The sequence below is a fragment of the Diaporthe amygdali genome (assembly GCF_026229845.1).
Source record: "Diaporthe amygdali strain CAA958 chromosome Unknown NODE_1_length_4327563_cov_65_473760, whole genome shotgun sequence".
Classification (NCBI taxonomy): domain Eukaryota; kingdom Fungi; phylum Ascomycota; class Sordariomycetes; order Diaporthales; family Diaporthaceae; genus Diaporthe; species Diaporthe amygdali.
In genome coordinates, this window is record NW_026517021.1 from 425,332 (window position 1) to 448,212 (window position 22,881).

At 52.0% G+C, this 22,881-nt stretch overlaps 6 protein-coding genes across 6 annotated transcripts; 4 read left to right on the forward strand and 2 right to left on the reverse strand.

The window, feature by feature from the left end:
* Window positions 1-946: 946 nt before the first annotated feature.
* J7T55_005689 (major facilitator superfamily transporter) lies at window positions 947-2,753 on the reverse strand (the record flags this gene model as incomplete). The annotated part of the gene is made up of 3 exons (XM_053133008.1): window positions 947-964; window positions 1,036-2,522; window positions 2,579-2,753. 3 exons carry the CDS (start codon window positions 2,751-2,753, stop codon window positions 947-949), a joined length of 1,680 nt encoding a protein of 559 aa, XP_053000460.1.
* A 1,062-nt stretch (window positions 2,754-3,815) lies between these two features.
* Window positions 3,816-4,573, forward strand: J7T55_005690 (uncharacterized protein; the record flags this gene model as incomplete). The annotated part of the gene is made up of 3 exons (XM_053133116.1): window positions 3,816-3,911; window positions 4,087-4,167; window positions 4,265-4,573. The coding sequence occupies 3 exons, from the start codon at window positions 3,816-3,818 to the stop codon at window positions 4,571-4,573; spliced, it is 486 nt and encodes a 161-aa protein (XP_053000461.1).
* Window positions 4,574-6,579: 2,006 nt separating this feature from the next.
* On the forward strand, window positions 6,580-7,910 carry J7T55_005691 (uncharacterized protein; the record flags this gene model as incomplete). The annotated part of the gene is made up of 4 exons (XM_053133226.1): window positions 6,580-6,906; window positions 6,970-7,104; window positions 7,337-7,405; window positions 7,530-7,910. 4 exons carry the CDS (start codon window positions 6,580-6,582, stop codon window positions 7,908-7,910), a joined length of 912 nt encoding a protein of 303 aa, XP_053000462.1.
* A 1,839-nt stretch (window positions 7,911-9,749) lies between these two features.
* On the forward strand, window positions 9,750-10,849 carry J7T55_005692 (pectate lyase b; the record flags this gene model as incomplete). Its single annotated transcript, XM_053133335.1, has 3 exons — window positions 9,750-10,224; window positions 10,302-10,372; window positions 10,430-10,849. The coding sequence occupies 3 exons, from the start codon at window positions 9,750-9,752 to the stop codon at window positions 10,847-10,849; spliced, it is 966 nt and encodes a 321-aa protein (XP_053000463.1).
* A 589-nt stretch (window positions 10,850-11,438) lies between these two features.
* On the reverse strand, window positions 11,439-11,982 carry J7T55_005693 (uncharacterized protein; the record flags this gene model as incomplete). The annotated part of the gene is made up of 3 exons (XM_053133446.1): window positions 11,439-11,510; window positions 11,570-11,648; window positions 11,771-11,982. The coding sequence occupies 3 exons, from the start codon at window positions 11,980-11,982 to the stop codon at window positions 11,439-11,441; spliced, it is 363 nt and encodes a 120-aa protein (XP_053000464.1).
* Window positions 11,983-16,111: 4,129 nt separating this feature from the next.
* J7T55_005694 (uncharacterized protein) lies at window positions 16,112-22,765 on the forward strand (the record flags this gene model as incomplete). The annotated part of the gene is made up of 9 exons (XM_053133557.1): window positions 16,112-18,466; window positions 18,543-18,594; window positions 18,988-19,008; window positions 19,500-19,585; window positions 19,805-21,148; window positions 21,877-21,961; window positions 22,067-22,120; window positions 22,325-22,574; window positions 22,630-22,765. The coding sequence occupies 9 exons, from the start codon at window positions 16,112-16,114 to the stop codon at window positions 22,763-22,765; spliced, it is 4,383 nt and encodes a 1,460-aa protein (XP_053000465.1).
* Between the last annotated feature and the right edge of the window lie 116 nt (window positions 22,766-22,881).

A 22,881-nucleotide genomic window follows, 5' to 3' on the forward strand; every position in this document is an offset into this window, starting at 1 on the left:
CATCTCCTCTTGGCGTGCTCCAATATCAGCAACACCTGCAGCTAAGGCAAACGGGCAAAACACCAGAGCGCGGATGGCGAATGATTTCATGTTTGAATGGTAGACTGATCGAGTAAGTGAGCAGACTGTAATATGTGCTTAGAACGAGTGTTTGTGGCTTGGGTGTTGTATTACCCTTTTGTGAGACCAAGTATTGACTAATTCAGTCCGTCGAAGGTTCCCATTGACTGTCCATGCCTCATTATATGATTCAGAGCAGTCGACTTGGGCCATCATACGTAGACCGGACATAATTCCTACCAGGATTCGGAGCTTTATGTTCCTCAGCACGACGTGGGTCGGAGTGTAACGCCTGTTTAGAGCTGTCAAGAAAGCTTAATTACCCCGAAAATGCAGGTGTTAATTAAAGGCACCGGCTATTTATGCGGTGGTTCTTGGACGTTAGCCGCTTCTAGAAGAGAGCGAGTCTGCTAGTCACCAACCTGAGCAATGTTTTTCTCAGATATATTAGACTTAAAGTGCCCAGATCAAACTGTTTCCAACTTCGGTCTCCGCATGACGTATGCCAATCGGCTGCAGAACGTAAATACTGGAGGCTGGACACTAGGACAGCGAGTATAGTAAAGAGACATGCCCGCTCCCTCTTCATGATAAGTTAAGATGCTGAGAGACTCATGGGAAATGATTCGAGTCTAGTTACGGATGCTGCAGCCAATGCGCATTGCTCTGTATGCATTTATCAGGCTCAGGGACCAAAGCGGCATCTTTACAAGATTGAGGAAATAACTCGATTTCAAGCGGGACCAACTGCTTGTTATTGGAAGTGTGCTGGATTAGGTCTTTATGATAAACCTAACAGGATGAATTGACAGTGTCTGTTCTAAGGAATGCGGAAGTCGCTATGCACATTACTTCTGCCCGACGACCTGCTTTGACACCGCGAATCTCACATGGTGTATCGGAACTGTATAATATTGATCAGCGAATCTTTTCCCGCATCATGCATGTAAGTACCGAAAGGGCTGCAACACTCACATATGGGTTCTGGAAATCAGTACTGTCTTTCTCCCCAAATTCCTTGCCCAACCTGACTCTATCTTCCTCCGAGATTCCCTGGTCGCGCAGCTGCCTGTCCCTGCGTTTGTTCCTGAAGACATAGACCAGTCTCCACGTCACGATAAGGCAGAACTCAAGGCCGAAGCATATTGCACAGCCAATCGTACCCGGTACGTAGCGAGGTGCATCAGCCGCCTTGAAGATTTGCGATCCAGTCATGTTGCCCACGCAATAGCCCACGAATGTAAAAGAGCTTGTCAGTGTCCTTTTTGTCCTGCCGGCCGTATTGGATGGGATGAGAGTCCACGCGAGGAAGAGCGATATGACGAACGGCACGGTCATGAAGTAGCCGCCCCATTTTGTCCACTTGTACTGCGGCTCGTTGGGGAGAAGAGCCATAACCAGGAAACCCACAAAGGGAGGAATGGTTGAGAACATCATGAAGTACATTCTCAAGTTCTTGTACTTGCTGGTGACGAGACCAATGAAAATAAAGTACAGAACGGAGAATGTGCTTCTAGGGATGTCGAGCAGGATGACCTGCAGATTAGTGAACCCAAAGGAGGCACTGATGATGGAACCAAAGGTGGTCAAGCCACCATTTGGTACAGAACTGAGGAACGCGTTGCATCCTGCAAACCAGAAGCACGGATCGATGAGGCACTCGCGTGCCTGCTCCCACTTCCACCTCTTGATGCCAGTGCGGTCATGGCCCGTATTGTTCGAGAGGATACGGGTGTTAGCCATTGCCTTCTCCTCTGGCGATAGCCAGCGGACTTCAGACGGAGTGCCAAGAAGAAAGAGACACAAGCAGCCGACAATGACTGTGAGGGAGCCGAGAAAATATGACATGTATCTCCAAGCTTCGAAGTCCGGTCGGTGGTACTGAACAGAGCCGATTCCATAAAGAATCAGGCTGGAAATGATACCAAAGCCGGCATTGGCGCTCTGAAACACCAGAGACCGTGACGAATGCTCTCGTGTCGTGTACCAGCTTCCAATGACCAGTATGAAACCCGGACTGATGCAGCACTCGAACATTCCCTGGAGAGCTCGTAGTACAACAAGATGGGTAAAGTTCTGTGCAAAACCAACCCCCAAGACGATAAAACCCCAGCAAATCATATACAGCGAAAGCGTCCGACCCATCTTGTATCGCTGGAGCAAGATATTGGAAGGAAATTCGAAACACATGTACAAGATGTAGAAAACTGTCGTCAGCCACGAATACTGCTGTCCGACGAGGTGAGTGTCGTCTCGTAGCCCAAATATAGCTTGGGTGCCCAGGGAAGTCTTGTCGGTTTGTTGGATGCCATAGCAAAGCCACATGAGGGGGAGAAGATATCGATCGATCTTCTTCTTAAGCTGCTTATACTGTTCGTCCGTGTACTGATCTGGTGTTTGAAGGGGTGTCAGCTCTATGTCAGAGACGTGCCTGAGCAGCTGAACGATGCAGATGGGAGCAACTGGGATAGAACGAAATACACGTTTGTCAATCAGGAACTTATTCGCCCGCACTTACCGCGATCTTCAACGACATCTGTAACGATGACGCTTCCCTCTCCTTCTGACTTGGTATTTTCCTCATCGGTCCCGGACTTTTCGCCGCTCTTCTCAAATTCGCCAATGCGATCTGCCTCCGCGAGAACCTGGCCAACCTCCGCCGGCAATGTCGTCACTTCTGAGACTGTAGCCATTCTACCAGTTCACAGAGCAGGAGGAGCGAGTTCCCCTGCAGTACAGGCCTAAAAGAATCGAACCAACGTGAAGTGCACGCAACAGAGTTGAAAGTTGTGGAAATTGGTGTCTACGAACGTTCCCTCCTGGCCATGACACAACAGACTTTATACATGTCGCGAGCCCAGCCGGTTGGGCCCGTCGATCATGCAAGGTTACGGTGGCATTCTCGGCGCCGTTGACCTTGTCCCCCACGACTAGGTGGCCAAGAGATTGAGGAATGGGGGAGGATTACGACTGAGGTACTGCGATAGAGATAGGATCACTCAAGTGTGACAAGGCATGCCCCAGAAACTACCGAGAGCGTGCGACAGCAAGACAGGGGAGTTCGGCGATATCAGATGTGATGGGCTGGATAAATAAGGATTCAGTAAGCAGACTATGGATAGCCATTGTTACATTCCCATTTCCGAGGCCTGTCGTTGTTATCTTATCGCGCACATCTGAATGGAGAACCTTGCCTGTGCACCTTCGGCAATGTGTGGATGTCCGCCATGCGAGCTTTGTCTCTTGGCGGGGTTGTTAGCGAATCGTTGCGCGTGGCGCTGGGGTAGCTTTCGAATTACGCCCCAGGATCCCTTCAGCGTTTGAGCGGGGAAACAAATGTTCGATATCTTCAGTACATATTCTTATCGTCCGAGGTTCGAGCCAAGACAAGCACGCGGAGGGGTCCGCACATTCCTGCGATTGTAGATAGGCACGACGGGCAAAACCCGCGCCGGACCGGTTGTCGATTGCGAAGCACCAAGTGTTCGTCTACCAAACATCAGTAGTCAGGAAACAATGGTGAGAAGTAGAGCGAGGCAGAACAGTCGGAATATCGCAGCCAGAATCAACCTGTTCTGAAGCCTTGGGTTGAAATGAAGGAGGCATCGCGTCCACTCCACCAATTGCCTAGGTGCGCCGATTTGGACAATCGACTTTATTAGTGTTTTTAAAGTCGGTCAATACCAATTGTCCCTCTGGTTGCGGTAGTAGCTAGAAAATATGCATGTAAGTCAGCACCGAGATATCATTCATACATGGCATTCAGCATCGCGACAAGAGGAGAAAAGCCATCCAGCGCATGGGGACACTTCTCGTCGGACAGAAGCTACCTCGTTGTCATGTCAAACACTGTGAATGCCATCAAATCTGGTGCCAAGCTAATGTTCTAAGATTGCCGGGGCTTTGCGTTTTCGAGTGCCGCACTGAGCTTCTTGAGGGGTGTGTATTAATTACCACCAAGGGAGTCTATTGCCATAGATATTGTTATGATTTCGACCGTCGAACTGACGGCTGCCCGTGATCAAGATATCATTACAGAGGTCGGGCGAAGCATCATGCGGTCAGGCCGAGAAGAAGCTGCTCAAGGCATCCCCGGCTTCGCGACTTGTGCGTTATTCACCTCGCACGTCGTTTGAGCGAAAAGATGATTAATTATGATCTCAACATAGCGCATGTGGAATTCTTGTGACAGTACTTCTAGCAGTACATGAAATCACGTAGGAGGCTGGTCGCTTCGCTTGGCATCTTGCAAGGGAGTCCCCTGCGCAACGCACAAAAGTCTTCGAACCCACAGTCGAAGCCTGCGCGAAGGCAGTACTGTCGAGCAAATGCTGTTGACTTCAAGCAGATATGCTTCCATTCATGTTTGGCTCGGCGCACTGTTCCACCGGTGGGCCGACTGCCCATGGGCTGGTTGGTCACAAGCTTCTGCCCCAGCATATCGCTCTTGCTGGTCATCAAACCAAATGATAAAGTATCATCTTGTACATACGTATATGAGTGGAGTCTTTGATTCGAAGCGCGAGGGTTTTGCTTCTCCGGAACGAGTATTCCGGTATATAGGGACTGCGGATTCCACTAGCCAGGAATACAGGCCCGTGATCATTTCAGGAATCGAAGTTTCTATCTGTCAGCCAAGCGTTACTAGCCGGCATCATCCGAGAATCATAACAGCAACCATCTGCCCTTAAGAATCTCCCGCCGGTGCGAAAGGCAGACACAACACTCTATCTCTAGCCATTCTTAGATGCTTAGGTCTTCCTTGGGGGTTTCTTTCCTTAGCTTCTAATCTTGATTCCAATTGCTCCGGTAAAATGCGCAAATCCTAAATTCTTCATTTCCTACTCACTTGGACCGCTTGAGGAACGTATAGTCGAAGCAACGATAGCTTATTGCCTAATGGTGCCTTTAGGTACCCCTTCCCTGCCCTGAGGCGGCGACGTGTTCCATGTGAGCGCTCAAAAACTTGGACAACTTTGACACCGGACGAATATGCCATCCTCTTCTCATACCATCTTCTACTCATTGATCAGTTCATCTGGATTACATAAACGCCGTTGACAATATGATCTGTGGGGTCAGGAGCATAACGAAGTCCGAGCGGCAAAGACGATGAGACGAGGCTACTGACTAGAGGCAATGTTGGACCGAACACGGGGTATAGTGGGGCCGGGACTAGACACGATTGATGATGAGGGTTCTCGCGAAAAAAGGGCCAGAAGGGTTTCAAATATGCGAAGAGATCTCATTCGATACTATTCAGATCAAATAAGGCTAGCAGTTACCGACTTCATTGATTCCCAGCCATATGCCGCTGTGCTCAGATACTGTTACAGACTGCGCTACGGCATGGACATGTTAATGAATGCAGTTCTGGCACTAGAGTCATTCCTCACGCTTAGATACTCACGTCACCCGCCATTGACCCACACTTAATTTCTTTGCGTCTGAACATCGTGAGCATCTAGATCTGTAAGAGAATCACCGAACACTATCACATTCAGTGTGCACACAGAAGTTGTGTCTTGAGGCAGACGGAGAGTAGGAGGCAGGATATCAGGACTATAAGCCTGGCATTTTCAAGCAATATTATTTTCCGCCGTTAATTCTTAGATAGACTTCGGCTGTTGAGTTCGGCCGAAGGAGTCCGAAAATGACCTAAAAGCCGTCGCATGCTGTGAGCCACGCCGATTGGCTCAGTAGGGCCTAAAGTTGAGACGGGAATGATTTGGATGAAGTTTGATTTTGAGTTGGCAGCCATCCAGAGCCGGCCCCTCAGCCTCTTCGACGTTGCTTTCAAGGCGTCTCACTGGTGTCAATCAGGGGGTCATGCATTGCTTTTGGCATACTGGCCAACGGTCACTCAGCCCAGATTTGACTCAGGCTTTGATACGTCAGCATGGATGGGCCGAAACCATGCAACTTGCGTTCAGGTGAAGACTTAGATAAGCTTTCTCGGCGTCCAGACGTAGCCGAAAGCTTAACTCTGTCCTCCGCACCTCCCTCTCTATTCTGCACCCGCGCGCCTTACGAGCTACCCTCAGACCTTTTCCGAAACACTGGGAACCGCTGCATTAGTAGCCCACTGTGAAGCAAGATGCACGACTTTGGTACCTGCAGGGGCACAGACTTGGCTTTTAACTTCGAGACCGGATGTCAGGCGAGTTTGATATACCAACGATATTTTCTAGTCATTCAATCAACACGGAATGGTCTCTCTCCTACGTGCTGTGAAACATGTGGTTGGTCAAGCATTAGCCAAGCTGTGATGGACCGGAGAGTTGTTGACAGTGACGGTATATATCTCCGTAGTTCTCCACGATGTTTTCATTCGTTTGTTCGCGATCAGCACCACCCACCAGTTCCTTCTCTTCTAATATCCACAAATTAAAGACCGGCAGGGCCGATTTGTCGACATCCACTAACATTCGTTTCCGTGTATACTGTTCTCAGTTACGCGTTTATTTTATACGTCTATTTTAATCTATTTTCCATTCGCAGATTCTTTCGCTCACGAAAATGAGGACCACACAAGTCATTCTTGCAGTCTTTGCTGCCACTGCCTACGGTCGCGTGGCCAGGCGCGCTGCATTCGCCGACGGTGACGCTTGCATCGCTGCCCAGGCGCTCGCTGATGGCATTCAGAGCAACATCGACCTACAGACAGGCGAGCAGGCTAGTGTTGAGAAGGTCAAGGCTGCTGTGAGCCAGAACCCGATCGACCAGGCCGCCTTCACCGCCGCCAAGTCACAGCTGCTCGACTTTGTCAACGCCGGCATTTCTGCTCGCGAGAACAACCAAGCTATCGCGCCTGCTGGCAACGCTGCCGTTGACGGTCTCGGAATCGTACGTCCTTCGACTCAACTAAACATTGTGGTGGAGCTTGCTAACGTACATTTTTTAAATTAGGTACAAAATGCGCAGGCTGAGGAGCTCAACCTGGCTCAGTCTCTCACGGGAGCCGCCAGCGACCTCGATATTGTTTCACAACTCGAGACGGATTTTGCCGGTGGCATCAAGCAGAACCAACAGAACAAGGTCGACGTAAGTCACCCACTGCTTTCCTTCAACTAATCATCCCCACATCTCGTCAGCCTCGGAGTTCCGGTCTCTGAATATCCTCCCGTCTGGCTGCTGCGTCGCTGCACGCACGCATATATACGTGGTGGTGTAAGCATAGGTTTTGTTCTGCTATGTGCTTGTCTGTATGTCTTGTTGTCTGCTCGCGTGTGCCTTGTGTACAAGGCGTGGTGCCAACTGGCTCTGTCTCCCACAGAAACGACAAACGAACAACAGCGTCGTCCCCCAGACGGGATGGATATTCGGGGCCGTCATGATCTCCCAGGTGCTGGTGGTTGCTGGTATTCTCTTTCTGAGGAAGAGGCGGCACGAGAACCTCGCAAGAGCTGATGAGAGCTATGAGATGAAGTCAAATGAGGATGCGCTAACATGAATGAACTGGATAATAGGCCTTGCAGGGCTGCGCGAATGCCAACGCCAATGCTGGCGCTGCCGCCAACAACGGTACCGCCAACGCTGGAGGTGCCCAGGCAGCCGGTGGAAAGAAAGGAAAAGGTGGTGCCAAGGCAGGAGGCGCACAAAAGGGCGGAGCCCAGGCCGATGGCGCCAATGCTGCTGCCGCGAAGGCAGGACAAGCCAAGGCTGGACAGGATCAAGCTGCACAGCAGGACCAAGCTGCGCAGCAAGCTCAGGCTGGACAACAGGCACAGGCTGGACAGGCCCAAAATGCCGGAGCACTTGCCGCCGCGCTGGCTGGAGCACAGTTGCAGGGTGCACAAGCTCAAGCACAGAACTCGGCTCAAACACTGCAGGTGATCAGCGTCGTTTGATAGGTCTTCCAACCAAGTGCCTATCTAGGAAGACGCGGGAGAGGTATAGGTCGAAAGGGGTTGCAGGCTTCGTCTGGGAGTATGGGGGTGATTATGGTCTCCTTTGGTTGGAGTTCCAGGTGTGAACATTTTTCTCCTATCTTCAGGTCAATGATATGTATATCTGCTCAAAAATGTCGTAATGGTGTCGCCCAGTTGTGGGTCAGAGCTCAACTATTTGCATGTACAACTGGGAACTGGCTTCATCTGAGGATTCCAACCAGCTCTCAGGCCACTCTACCCTGTACTGATTCACAGATGGTGCAGAGGTGACATCAGCCTTTTCAAAATGGAGGGATAACTAGGTGAATGGGATGATATTTGCACCTTCTGGGTCTTGATACTCTCTAAAACCACCACCCTTTCTTGGTGTTGTAAGTGTGTTATTGCTCGCAGGATGCGTTTGGGTAGAGCCATCAAAAGTAAATTCAGATCACCTAATTCTTACATATGACTTCTCTTTTGACTATTGATCCACTGCTGCCACGTCGTAGCGCGCATATATGACGTTCTGATTAACACGTAACTGTATTTAAAGTTTCTAAGTTGATTATTGACATAGTAATCGAGATTATCCAGACTCTCGGGATGCTTGTTCTTTAGCTCGCCAGAACTTGCGGAACAACCAGACAAGGAGAGTTCAGAATGTGTGGGTGAATTGAAGTGGACCAGTACGCGGCCGAAGCGTTTGTCCTTTCGATTCAGAAATCAACTCTTTGGTGTCCTCCCACCTCGCAGTCAACAACCCCGACAGCCGGCCTGAGATCCGTCATCCTCCGGGCAAGTCAGTTCCGTTATGGGAGAAGATTCTCGCCAAGTAATAGATGGAAATGCTACTTGCAGATTCCTGCTGGAGCTGCGCCGGGAGCTCGATGTCAGTTTTCAAACAACTCCTCTCTTGGCAGGACAACCAGCCATGGAGAAACCTCATTGAGCGCCCCGAGAGGCTGGGCACCCAAGGCTCGGCACTATATCCGAGTGGAACCGCTGAACAGTCAGCTTGTTTCACCTGTCTGATAAGCCAATGAGCTTCCCGTCCGATCCTCCTCCCCCTTTTTTGGCTGGGGACCGGCAGACCACCTCCTCGAGCTTGCTGGTTGTTGCAGCTGCATTGCGGAGCCTCCTCGAAAGACGCTCACTCGAACATCAGTTGCTCCCTATACTGATCAGTCTCGTCTACAGGATCGCGATCCGGTCATTGAATGAATATCTTTTGCCTGTTTATGAATCGCGGTATGTTGCACGTAGCAAGGCTACGAGTCACCTCATGTAACCAAGGGCTGTTCTGCTGTGCGCGCAGCCAAGGTTTTGATAGCCGCTCCCATGAGGCTACCTTGTAACTAAAGACGAACATTGAATCCTACCAAGACAGATTAGTCTTGAATTGGCCCAAGACTTTCAAGGATCGCTGCCAGGAGTTTTTGGTGGGGAGGAGTTTCGGCGAGGAGTGCCGAGTCTCGCTCCGCCTACCAAGCTTTAACTTCTGATTCTCCTCCTATCAAATGTGTTGTACGGGAGGGAAATAGGTTGCTCATTGCAGGCATTGATTCGAAACTGGAGGTGCGGAATGCAGATCTGAACGGAATGACTGCCACACTCAATCTATTCGAGATTGAACTGGAGGCTCCAAGACATTGGTACTTTCGATCAGCAGGCCGCGATACTAGACTTGATGGATGATAAAAGCGATCATCTTCGCTGTCATGGCGGCCAATGTGTACGAAGGCATCACCCGGCATTCCATTCTTTGCTTGTCTCATTGAACACGCTCACTTAGTTATTTCCACACTCCCAATTACCATGAAGTCAGTCACATCAGTAGCAGCCCTGCTGGCAGTATTTTTCACTTCGGCAGAGGCATTCCCTTCCATTAGGAGACAAGCAAACGGTACCGCTGGCGGCCCAATCGGTTTCGGCGCCGGCACCACAGGCGGCGGCTCTGCGACTGCAGTCACAGTAACGTCCTGCGCGGATCTTGAAGCTGCTATCGCTGGCACTGAGGCAAAGGTAGTGCAGATCGATGGCCAACTCTCGGACTGTGGCTCTCTGAAGGTTGGCAGCAACACCTCAATCTTGGGCGTTGGAGCCGACTCTGGAGCCAGCGGGACCGGGTTCCGGATCGTCGACAGCACCAATGTTATAATTCAGAACCTGAAGCTTGGGCCACCGCCCGCCGGGGCTGATGCCATTGATGTTGAGTCGAGCACGCAGATCTGGGTCGATCACTGTGACTTGTCCTCTGTTGGTTTGACTGGTGGAAAAGACGATTTTGATGGTGAGTACCAATACATGGATTATTTCGGCCGAAATGCACATGGCCTTTGGGGATAAAGATGTTGACATTTTTCACAGGACTCTTCGACGCCAAGCGTGGATCTGACAATCTTGAAGTGTCCTATACCAAGTTCCACGATCACTTCAAGGTAAGGAATATTGTATTCACTCGAGGATGAGATAACTCACAGCTAACACTGATACAGGGATCGCTGATCGGCCACTCGGACAGCAACGCAGAGCAGGACACCGGCAAGCTGCGAATCACCTACCACCACAACAGCTTCATTAACGTCGGCTCCCGCCTGCCCTCCCTCCGCTTCGGCACCGGCCACATCTTCAACTCTGTATTCCAGGACTGCCCTACCTCGGGCATCAACAGCCGCATGGGGGCACAGGTGCTTGCGGAGAACAACGTCTTTGATAATGTCCCGCGTTCTATCGTCACAAACCTCGACAGTGACGAGGATGGTTTCGCTTGCGATGTCGGCAACGTCCTGAGCGGGAGCAGCACTACTGAGATCACACAGGAGTGCAGCTTCACGCCGGCTTATGACTATACTCTTGATGCCACTGACGGCCTGGTCGCCGCCATTGAGGCGAGTGCAGGGACTGGCAAGATTTGAGCTCCCCAAATGAGTGGTGGATAGGATGGGCTCTGCTCAGAATTTCGTCCGCCACTGGATTTTCTTCTATGTGCACATATATGTGGCTATTTAGTTCACAAGGCAGGTCCCGCCTTTGCAAATATAGTTCGGCCCATCGAATGGCCGCCAAGCTCTTCATGTCAAATTTTGAGGTATCCACGCGTAGTAAAGGCGCCCCAAGTCTCCTTTGGAGATTTTATAAACACCCACAAATGCCTACGTCAAGTCTGGACAGACCACATGTGCCCAGTAGTCTCTCCCCGATGAGTAAGTCGCACTGTGGACGTCTTTTCTTGCAGAAACGACATCCCAAGTCCATCATTTCGCGACAGGACAATCTAAGGACAGGGAGATGACACAAGAGAACAGCAGCAAGCCAAGCAGAAGCGTCCTATGCAATTTTAAAAAGGTTGGTGCCAACAAAGTAAAGTTCAAGACATAGATTTGATGAGAGCAAGCCGCCAACAAGGTCTATACCGTTCGCTGAAAAAAGCAGACAGGCCAATCCTTAGGTGTATTTATCAACAGGCACCAGGGTAACAATTCGTCGCCGGCCTCTTCCTCATGTCTACTGCGTAACGACAAATGCATCCAGCTTCTTCCTATCGTAGACCTCCCCTTCCACCAGTTGAGACCACGTCTACAAAATGTTTAGTAAAGCGAGAAGAACGTTGCAAGACCGAAACTGCGGTGACTTACTCCATCTGGTGTCACCTTGTACAGCGTTGGCAGAGCAGGGACACCAAACTTGCGCCATTCATTCTCTGGAGATCTCCACCTACTCATCACCATGGATCAGTCACATCGACAGGATATTGGATGCAGAGCCATGGTAATAGTCAAGAAACGGGTTAGCCGGCTGATCCCGGTGCGGGAGCCAAGCCGCAAAATCAAACTCACGTTTCCCTGTCGCCAGCGTACTGAACCGTCAGGCGCGACTGCTCGCCGGCGGGGAACTTCTCCTGGATCAGCGGCTCCGCCCGGATGCAGTCGCCGCACCAGCTCCGGCCGTTGACGATGCTGGCGTAGACCACCAGGAAGTGCGGGGCCTGGTTCTTGGCTGCAAGAGCGGCAACGGCGTCGGCCACCGCCCTGGGCGCATTTGAGGCCATGCCCGAAGAAGAATGGGGGTTGCTGCAAGGGCGAGGCGATTCAGGGCAACCGACTGTCAGATGAGACTGTACCACGGCCGGGAGTGGTGGTTGGACGAGGACTTGAAGTTGGAGGAGACTGTTGCAGGCTTTTGCTTGTCGGAAATAAATCTGCAAGCTGGCATGATTTGAGATACGTCGGTTAGGCTTGATGTGCCATTCGGCCGACGTCTGCAGGGTTCGGGTTCAGCATGCATGCTTTAACAAAAGTCTAGACGGCAGTTGACGTAGCGAGCACAGTGCAGCTTTACCAGTTCTAAAGGCGTGAGCTTCTTTGAACGGATTACTTGGGTTGCTGAAGGAATGGCCATCTCCTTAACTTAATGTGGGCGGCGGCTGAGGCTCACGTAGAGCTCATTGTTGACCTTGGCATATACGGAGGAGGACCAGGAACGCAGTGAAATAGTACAACGCGAAAGAACTCTAGGCAAAGCAAAAACTTCATCAACTAACTTTTTACCATTACTTAGGTAGGTGAGAAACCCTTGAGACACGGTAACGAGATAGATTCCTACCATGGAAACAAGGAAGTACACGGCTATGAAATGATCGTGGGGTTTCAAAACGGGAAAAAATTCCCGAAACCAACGAGCATCCGGAACGTGAGTTACGTTCCGAAACAACAGCCAAACCTCTACTCTGTGGGCACAAAACTGTGGCGGCTTTTCAGGCCATAATGAGTAGAATCAAAGCACTCGCGAGCAATAATTGAATGCGATGTCAAATGTGTGGGGACCGTCTGCATCACTCGACCGCCGCTCAGCATAGCAACCGACCTACTTACATTGTGCGCTGTGCTGGGGTCGAGAACTCCTACCACTCGTAACTTTGAAATCATTGGCAAGACTTTGAGATATGAATCTCTATTTCGAAGTTGCCAGAGTCTCATACAACGATTGCATGTTCAAGACTTATCTGTGACCAAGAGTAGGTTATTTGTTTCCAGTCATCGCTCTTGTAGACTCTACTATGTATCTTTGCAAGTCGATGAATCATAGCACAAGGAGTATGCAGTATCCACTCGAAAATGCCAGGCGGTGAGCCCACGACGCTCTAGGGATTTGACATAGAGCACGATGTCAATACTCCAGAATATTGGAGGTGCAACCTAGCTAGCAACTTGGACTGATACATGTGATCTCTAATATTTGATCTCCACATATTTGAACATGCATGGATGCATATGGATCGCATTTGGTCACATGCTACCATCAAAAGCACCAGTTGGTGATCGAATCGTCGCTCACCGCTCTGTATGGATTCACTCAACCACTTACCCACATAGTCATCCTTCCTTCTGTCTCAGGAGGCAAAGGATCGTCGTGGACAGTATGACGGCTCTTGTCAAAGCCCCTCATGAAATATTGGAAAAGGGGATGAATATTGTCACGCGGTTGGAAACAATGCATGTGAACGAAAGATCTAGTGTTTTTTTCTTGTCTTTTTTCTTCTTTGCCTTGCACTTTTTCCCCCGGCTTTCTTCCGTTACTTAAGTACAATGTTGCAATCGAATCCCAGGCCTCCCAGCCCCATATAATGGCGCTTGGGCGACATTTGCTACCTGAAACGGCCATCTGGTGCCCTCGGTGTCCTAGACAGCATCACGGTCAATATGGTGGTAAGTGCACCCTCAAATTTCTACGGAGAACCAAAAAAAATTTCATCAGACGCGTGATCAAGCTGCCATCCTCCTCGGCGCGGCCGCGTGCTTGTGGGTTTTTTTCATTCCAGAACCGCTTGGAATCGAATCCAGGTAGCGTCTGAATTGGATCCATGGGCGGCAACAGCCATGCTGCCGTGCCAAACAAAGAGGGGTCGCAGCAGCATTTTTGCGCGCGCCGGGCCTGCTTGGGCCGCTCTGGCTGCTCGGCTGTGGTTAAAGCCCAAGCCAGAAGCGAGGCTGCAAAATTCTAGCCAGGCCTCCAAGGTGGACTATTATCCATTGCATCGTGAGGAGTGGGCATCGATGCGGGCACGGCGGATTAGCCTGCCATGTGTCTGCGGCGGTCCAGACCCTTCTCTGAGGGTGGATCTGCGGCCGGGTTCGCCCCAACCTTATTACCAAGCTCGCTGGACCCCTGATCACAAGATCAAGATCACGACAGCGAATGTCCGTTAACGGTGCCCCTTCTGACGTTTGGCCAAGCCAGACTAGATGACGGACATGAAGCGCCTACGCAAGGGTTCGTAGCTTAATGATGCTTCAGTGCAGCGTACCGCCATACTTGCCCTCGGTGAAGGCACCCGAGTGGACCACCGTTTGCTACGTGTTTCGTTGGGAGCTGGCATGATCCGCCTTCCGGATGACCCGCGCGGCGCACAGCTTGACATGTCAGTCCAGGATGCTGCGGAACGAGTCACGTCTCCTAGACGAAGGGGATATCCAGGACCGGGCGCGTTATGACTCCAGGAGAGACACGTGCTTGCGATGAATGTGAGGGACAGATCCTTTTTGCCGGCCGTTTGGGGTCGACTGTGACCCGTTGTCGGAGCGCCTCCTTTCTCCTATCCTCGGCATCGTCATGGGCAAAGTATGGTACGAATTGCTGTTCGTGTTATGACGGGTCTCTAAAAATAGGGAGCGTCGGTTTTTTTTCTGTTCACGCTTTTGATAGACACCACCGTGATCCGGGAAGACGGGATATTGGCAGCTACCCTACCCCCACTCGGGTAGTTACAGCCGACGGGGTTTTCGTTTGCGGAGACCCCATATCCTTGGCGGCCGAGTTGGGAGGTTGGAGGTGACAAGTGTGCAGGTGTCAGCTGCATAAGGAGGTGCGGGAGTCCCCGCATGGACGGGCACGCAGGGCACCATGCAAGGAGGGACTCTGCTGGAAGTGGGAGTGAGCGAGTGACAGAAGTGTGGCTGACAGGACGATCTGGGTGATCTGGATCTGGGCCGAGATTTGGATGCTCTTTGTGATATGACCCTCTGAAAGCATTTCTATTTACAGTGTTTCCCCTGTGATAGATCACATGTTTTGTCTCCTATTTTTTTTCTGGACATCACATAGTCAATGCAGATGGTCTTCAAATCACTCCATTTTCTTCCGTTTCTCTCGCGCCTATATGCAGAACCTGACACGCCGGCACCAGCTGGTCGTCTTAATGGTCACTGACCCGGTCGTGGTGAATACACATCAACCAATTTTTTTCCCTCCCCGCAAGCACCAAGTGTGCGTCAGGCTCTGACCGGGCCGGGCAGCCACAGGTCCAAACAGCTCCAAACAGCTCCATCGCCCATCCACAAGCACAGATCGACGGGCTGGGCCTGCCCGTCGACGAGCTGCTCGGGCCAACTCAGGCGTTCTCGTTACATAACAAAATCCTCACTCAGGACCCACAATGATGAATGTCGCCCCGGGGATCACGATTTCACGACCCAATACTGACATCGCTGAGAGACACGCGTGCCCGGTACTCACGGAGATACCTATGCAGCACGTCAGTCATGCAGCGATCACGGAGCTCCAGCCCATTTCCCCAGCCCATTTCACAATTCGCACATACTGGCAGACGGAGCACATATCCCGTAGCAGTATAAGCCCTCCGTTGCAGCTGTAAGTACCGCATCTCACAGCTTGAGAACTACACTGTCGAGCATCCTACCAGTTGCCACAGAGTGGCAAGGTGGGATGACTAGACATAGTAGAATGTTCTCCTGAGGAAGGCTATGCTCGAACGCGTGGCCCAGCACATACGAGCAGGTTCCACATAAGCTTCAGCATATTGAGCATATAGTAGCTAGATACTGGCCCATAGCAAGGAAGGAGATTTATAGAAACGGTCCGACGTCGAGTCTCGAGGTACAAAGATACCAAGGTACAAAGGTACATGGCCAGGTCCCGCGTCAACGGTCTGCCAAACGGAACGGAGCCATTGCCCCTGCAACTGCCCAAAGTTGATTCGACTCATTCAAGGGCGTCTCGTCCCGTCCCACATGCCCACCCACTCTTATAACCCGACTTGATATGCTCTTTTAAGCCCTGTCCTACAGTTCTATCACCTTTACTTCTCACTAGTTCCATTTCCATCCTGTCAGCACCATCAGCCTCAGTCGTGGGCGACTAAAATTGCGACATTTTCAGAAATGGAGTCGAGCCCAACTGATGCTGACCATGATCCTGGCCCTGCTCCTGGGCCTCGCCATGGACCTGAGCTTCCGGTCCAACTCGAGCAGCTGGAACTACAGGACCTGTCATCAGGGGGAGAGTCGCCTGAGCCAGAGGCAAGCCCCGCGAGGAATGACGGACAGGAAGTACCAGGCACGACGCCAGCAGGATTTGCTTTTCAGCAAAGGAAGGAGAAGGGACGCGTAAGATTCAACAGCAAGTCTGGTATGACATCAGAGCCCAGCACAGTTGCATCTGAATCCGGAGACAGGCGCCCATCCGAAGGCGCACGACCTCGACCGTCCCTGGTGCGGAATCCAAACTCGTCAAACTCGGTCGTCTCCTCCGAGCCCGATACGTCCGATCCCATCAAATACAGGTCTGCCGTCGAGGCCCAGAAACGAGCCAGGGCAATCGCCGAGGATGCTCAAAGACACCCAGCCAGCCCTGCCCATCACGACGATGAAGTTGACAGGTTGTACAACTGGGTTCGAGGCAGTCCACCTAGTACGGCGTGGTCGGAGGAATTGGATGACGACAACAGGAACGACCTGGTTCCTCTGACGACAATGGAGAGTAATGCGAGAGCAGGGGAGCCATCGGGAACGAGAGCTGACGAACCGGCTGCCGATGAGCATTCCGAGCGGCGCAACATGGAGGCCCAGGAGCTGCTCATGGCACATGGCTTTGGTGCTCAAGCTCAGGGTCTTCAGCAAGTGGCGAACATGCAGGCAGACGGCATAAGCTCCCCGACAGAAACCATCAAGAGTCCTCGTGGTGGTGTTTTCTACCAAATCCTGCAGGCATATCGCAACCCCGATATCACTTTCCAACCGATACAAAGCACTGAGTCCGGTCTCACTGCCTACGACTCATCGGCACCAGGGTATGGCAACGTTCGGACCCCAAGTTCATCCGGGAGGCAGACACCGAGGAGGAAATGGCACGAGAAGCCCGAGGCCCGCTCGACGGAGACTCTCGCCACGCTGGTGGGCGCCTCAACCAAGCTGGCCAACCCGAATGCCAAGGAGAAAAAGACGAACCCTGACACGCCCAGGAGACCTTCCCACCGACGAAAGACCAGTGGCTCGCGCATCCTGTCCATGATCGGAGCCAGGGCTCCAGAAGACGAAGCCCGCATCACCATTCATGTCGCCGATATCCTGCAGAGGCAGAAGTACCTGATCAAGATGTGCCGTGCGCTGATGCTATTCGGAGCACCCACGCACAGGCTGGAAGAGTACTTGTCCATGGCTGCTAACGTCCTTGAGATCACTTGCCAGTTCCTTTACATTCCAGGGTGCATGCTTATCTCATTCGATGATGTGCTCACCCACACTGCCGAGGTCAAGATCGTGCGCACGCAGCAAGGTGTCAACCTGGGGAAGCTCAAGGACATTCATGATATCTACAAGGAGGTCCTGCACGACTGCATCAGCCTTGACGACGCTGTAGCACGCCTCGACGAAATCAGCTCGGCCAAGGACCGCTTCCCATTGTGGGTCGTGATCCTCACCTACGGCTTCGCTAGCGCTGTGGTGGCCTGCTTCTTCAGCGCTCGACCCATCGACCTGCCGCCCATCTTCGTGATGGGCACAGCACTAGGCTTCATGCAGCTTTACCTGGCGCCGATGTCACGCACATACAGCAACGTCTTCGAGATCGTGGCGGCGGTGCTGCTGTCCTTCATCGCGCGTGGGCTGGGCAGCATCCAGGGGGGTGGGCTATTCTGCTTCTCGGCGCTGGCGCAGAGTTCCATCGCGCTGATCCTGCCCGGGTGGCTGGTGCTGTGCTCGGCTTTGGAATTGCAGTCCAAGTCGATGGTGGCCGGGTCGGTGCGCATGGTCTACGCCGTCATCTACTCGCTCTTCCTTGGCTATGGTATCACTGTTGGCACCGCGCTGTACGGCGCTATCGACCCCAACGCTGCCAGCGAGGCCACCTGCCGCGAGCCACTCTCCTCCCACTGGAACTTTCTCTTCATCCCACTGTACGCCTTTTTCAGCACCATCATGGTCCAGGCAAAATGGAAGCAGATGCCCGTGATGATTCTCATCGCCACGGCGGGCTACGCGGTCAATTTCTGGAGCAGCCAGAAGTTCAGCGCCAGCGCCCCCATCGCCTACACCTTCGGCGCCTTCACTATTGGCGTACTAGCGAATCTGTACAGCCGCCTCAGGCACGGCGTCGCTGCTGCTGCGCTGTTGCCGGCTGTATACTGCCAGGTCCCCGGGAGTTTGGCATCCTCCGGCGCTGTCACAAGCGCCATTTGCATTTCTCAGTCCCTCGCCAACGACATTGGGTCTGAGGCATGCGACACCTCGAATAATCTTGTGAGTCTAATCCGCCAACTACTTACCCTATGGTTTTATATTCAACATTGGTAACTAACCACCCTCACTTCCACAGGTTTTCAGCGTTGCGGCGAGCATGATTCAGATAGCGATTGGCATCACTGTTGGTTTGTTTCTCAGCGCACTCATTATATACCCCCTAGGGAAGCGACGGAGCGGTTTGTGGACTTTATAAAAGCCCGGGAGCGGAACCCCGGGAGACGGGAAATACGTGATTGATTGCATTAGACTTGGAGTTGTGGAGTTGCATGAGCGGGAAAAGGTGGTTCGGTAGAGCGTGTTGTCTTGTCTTGACTTCGATGTTAGCTAGCATATTGACGAATGCTATATCAGTCCCTGTTGGGACTTTGACACTGCCAATTTGGTTCCCTTGCTATGTGATTTTGAAGTCTTCTTGGGTGGTGTGACCAATTGGGTTCTTGGTTTGATTGACATATTGTATGTTCATGTCTCATTTCAAGCCACAATGCCTGTACTAACATCGCGTCCTCGGGCGATAGTTCAGAGTTACACAGGAGCACGTGAGTTACAAGAATCCCTCAACGTCTTATCTTTTTTCCACCTTTTGAAACGAATCAAGATGACAGATGTGGCGTCGTCTGCATCCTTGCGGACACCAATAAAACCGGCCGACACCTGATCCGCACTTGCAATCCTTCCCGCAACGAGCTGAAGCTGCGCCACATGGCTCACGCCAAGTCTCACCCATTTCGACAAAGAACGACCGGGTCTGCTGACGGGCTATGCTCTGCTATTTACCACTGCCACACGCGACTGCCTACGTGAGGCGCTCATATGAAAGCTCGCTAGCCTCCAGTTCTTCGATGACATCCGACCTCAGCTTACCTTTCCCATATATACTCAATCGCATGCGACTCACCTCTGCGATTTCCCATCTACCTACAGTCACGACTCCCGGATACTCATATTGAATCTGAGTCCAAAGAATTCGAGCGATTCGGTTAAAGCCTCATTGAGCTCAGTGCAACCTGACTCACAATGCCGCTAGCAGAACGAACGACAGGCCCGAACCTGGACATTCACTTGGACAGTATTGGCCGCCCCTACCAGCCCGGAGATGTCATCACGGGACGGGTTGTACGACGAACACACGCAGTCAGCCCACAAGCGACGGTGACCATTCAGCTGCTCGGCCGAGCAAAGTCAAAGATAGTAGTAACAAGGCACCATGGTAATAGCACTAGTCACAGCTACTATCGTAGCCGCTACAACTTTGTATGAGCCCCCTCTGCCTCTGGAGTCCTCTCAATTGTAAATTTACTTGTCCCAGTAGTCACTAATTTGAAACCCGTACAGTTCGACGCAAGCTATATGCACACCCGCCAGCAGCTACACACGGGACCAATCCACGTCCCCTCGTCCAGTAGCCCGGCTTCATGGGAGTTCGCAATCGAGATCCCAACTCATCCGTCGCCGCGCGCCGTCGTGAGCGAGATGAAAGACCCGGAAGCGAGCTACCTGCCCCTGACGGCAGATACCATCGCCTCCTATGCACTGCCGTCGTCATTCGCCACCAGCGGACGCAGGGGCAACACGCGTTTCGACGCTTACGTCGAGTACCATCTCGAGGCCTCGCTGGTGCAGCAGGGCAGTAAACACGGCGACAGCATCACGGCGACGCTGCCGGTCCGCCTGGTGGCGCCGCCCATGCCGTATCCGCTGTCCGATTTCGACCTGCGGCGCCGCTCCGCCCAGTTCGCCGTCAGCTCGTACCGCCTTGTGCCGGGGATGGAGAACGCGGAACTCACGTTTAAGCAGAAGTCCAAGAAGTTCTTTGGCTCGTCCAAGGTTCCTATGTTTGGGTTTACACTGCAGTATGATAGCCCAACTGTGGTGCAGCTTGACAACCCGACGCCTATCCCATTTCGTGTCCGTGTTGTGCCTGATGCTAGGCGGACCAGCGAGGTGCTCCGCGAGGTGCCACAAATTGTGACACTTAGCTCTCTGGAGCTTATTATCAAGGCTGATACGTATGTGATTGCGCCGGGTACGTGGGGCACTCATACTGGAGACGACACTGTGAAGCACAACATCCACTTGCCAGTGGCTTTCGCCGGGAACGTGCCGGCCAATGTATTGAAGACTTTGAATAGGGAACCGAAGGGGAAGGAGACGGCTGACCAAGAGGCTGTCCAAGAGACTGTGGTCCACCAGCCGGGTACTGGAGACGAGAAGCCTCGGATAGAGGTGCCTCAGGAAGAGGAAGGCCAGTCATCCGCTCCAAGAGTGGAGGATCAACCTGTAGGAATCTCCAAAGAAGAACACGTCAATGGACAGAATGCAGCAGTAGTTCAGCGATCAGAAGAACCAGCAGGAGAGTCATCCGCCCCGCCGACATACCAGCCACGTACCAACGAGCCCCCACCACCGGCACCTGAAGAGCCCCCCGCATACCAGCTCCCAAAGAACCTGAGTCAGCGTGGTCCGCTAGTCATTCCAAGTGCCTGGGATGCGGATGGTGCGTGGCTTGATGTCGGCACCGCCATCAGCCTGCGCCTGCACGAGACGCAAGCCACCGCGCTGGGCCGCTCCATCGCGGGCACCGTGGCGGAACCAATCTGCCCCGGGTTCACGACGTACTGCATACGACACTCGCATCGGCTCAAGTGGAAGATGGTTGTTGCCGTTGGGGGTGAGACTGTTAGTCTGGAGGGGGAGACTCCTGTTACTGTTTTTGGGCGGGCTGAGTCGGGCTAGTCGGTCGTTCGGCGTGGTAGGGCCTACCTGATGTAGGAATGACAGGATATCTGGGCAGATTATATGGCTTGAGATGGAGATGGAGGCGGATTTATGCACTTAAGATACCCAATTCTCGAGATTGTTCATCATCATGCCGATTGAGATTCCAATGATAGCCCACACATGTTCTCGATAATTCCATCAACCTCACTGGTGCAAACGGGGGCTTGGCCCAGCTGAGCATCGTTCTCCTACAATGCTCATCGGACATTCGTGACTTGAAAATTCAAACCAGCGGTGCTATTGACTTTAAGTTGTAGTTTAAATGATTCGTTGGTTGTTGATTCACGGAGATCGCCTCCTTGCGGATCCGGAAACGCCCGTATTTCTAAATCTACGCTGCCAGTCGAAGTGTGGCACGGCGTAGTGGTAACATCGGCTGTGACAAATTGTTGACTCGCACTACACACCTCTCGGTCCCTGGGTGGTAATGAGCTTTCCCTTCTTCAGGAGCCATGGTCAATTGTTAGCAGTTGTGCCAGATGCCCGATGGCTTCAATGAAAATATGTACCGAGCAACCCTGAGACATGTCAATATTTCCAGAGTTCCAAGCAATCCTTCTGGATGCATCGCATTTCCTTGGAGAACTTGGGCTGAGCAGTAACACAATATCTATCCAATGTTGCAGAAGGTGCATTCTCCGCCCAGAGAGACAATCTTCGTCGAATATGATGCTCGAAAAGCTGAGAGGGCGGGGAGTTTCAAGTTACAACGTGAGTTAATGGCTTGAAATGCATTGTAATGTTTTTGCGCAACTACTTACTAGGGTATGAAGAGTCTTTCTGAGGAACCGATTTGCCTGATTGTGACTCGAGCAGCCAAGCTCATCAGCGATGCCTTGTACAACACTCTCATCATTAAAATCATTTCGAGTGACTTCTCAAGATTCCGGAGTTACTCACCCGGTTATGAATTATCACAAAGCTTTTCTTCCCGTCAATCACAGAGCCACTGCCTGAGAAACGCATATAAAAGCCTCTTCCTTTTCTAATCTACCTGCTTCTCTTTCCAGGACACATCGCAACAACTCCAGAAAGACTACACGATCTGCTCTCGCACTTTTACATCATCGGCAGAACAAAGAGCAGAATTCAAGACCACGAACACATCACCCAAGGGCCACACGGAAGACTTCACCCAGAACGTTTACTTGAGCCCATTTCCAGACATCGACGTCATGTCTTCAGCTAAATTTCCCATTGGAACACTCGTCATCTTCGGGTTGAAGAAAGGAGTGGTGAGGAGCTTCGAATACAAGTACAACGATGGCACCGGGACTTGGATGTACACTGTCGATTTCATCTCCAAACTTCAGTCTGATTATCCGTAAGTCATCAATCGAGTCCCCATGAGTATCCCGCAGCCCGCTCATCGCCAACAGACTCGAGGGTTGGCAAAACCTTAGCCCGAACGAGACAAAAGTTGTTGCTGAGAACGAACTGAAGCCCAATATCTCAAAGGGTGAGTCAAAGGATGACTCAAAGGATGACTCAAAGGATGTCTCAAAGGATGTTTGAGCACGTGCGAGAAGGGAAGACTGGGAGGTGGGCTAGTCGATTTTGATTTCTGTCCCCATGGGAGGACCATGACTGGGGAGGTAACTCAGATCTGAAACAGTAATCGCTCAACTGAA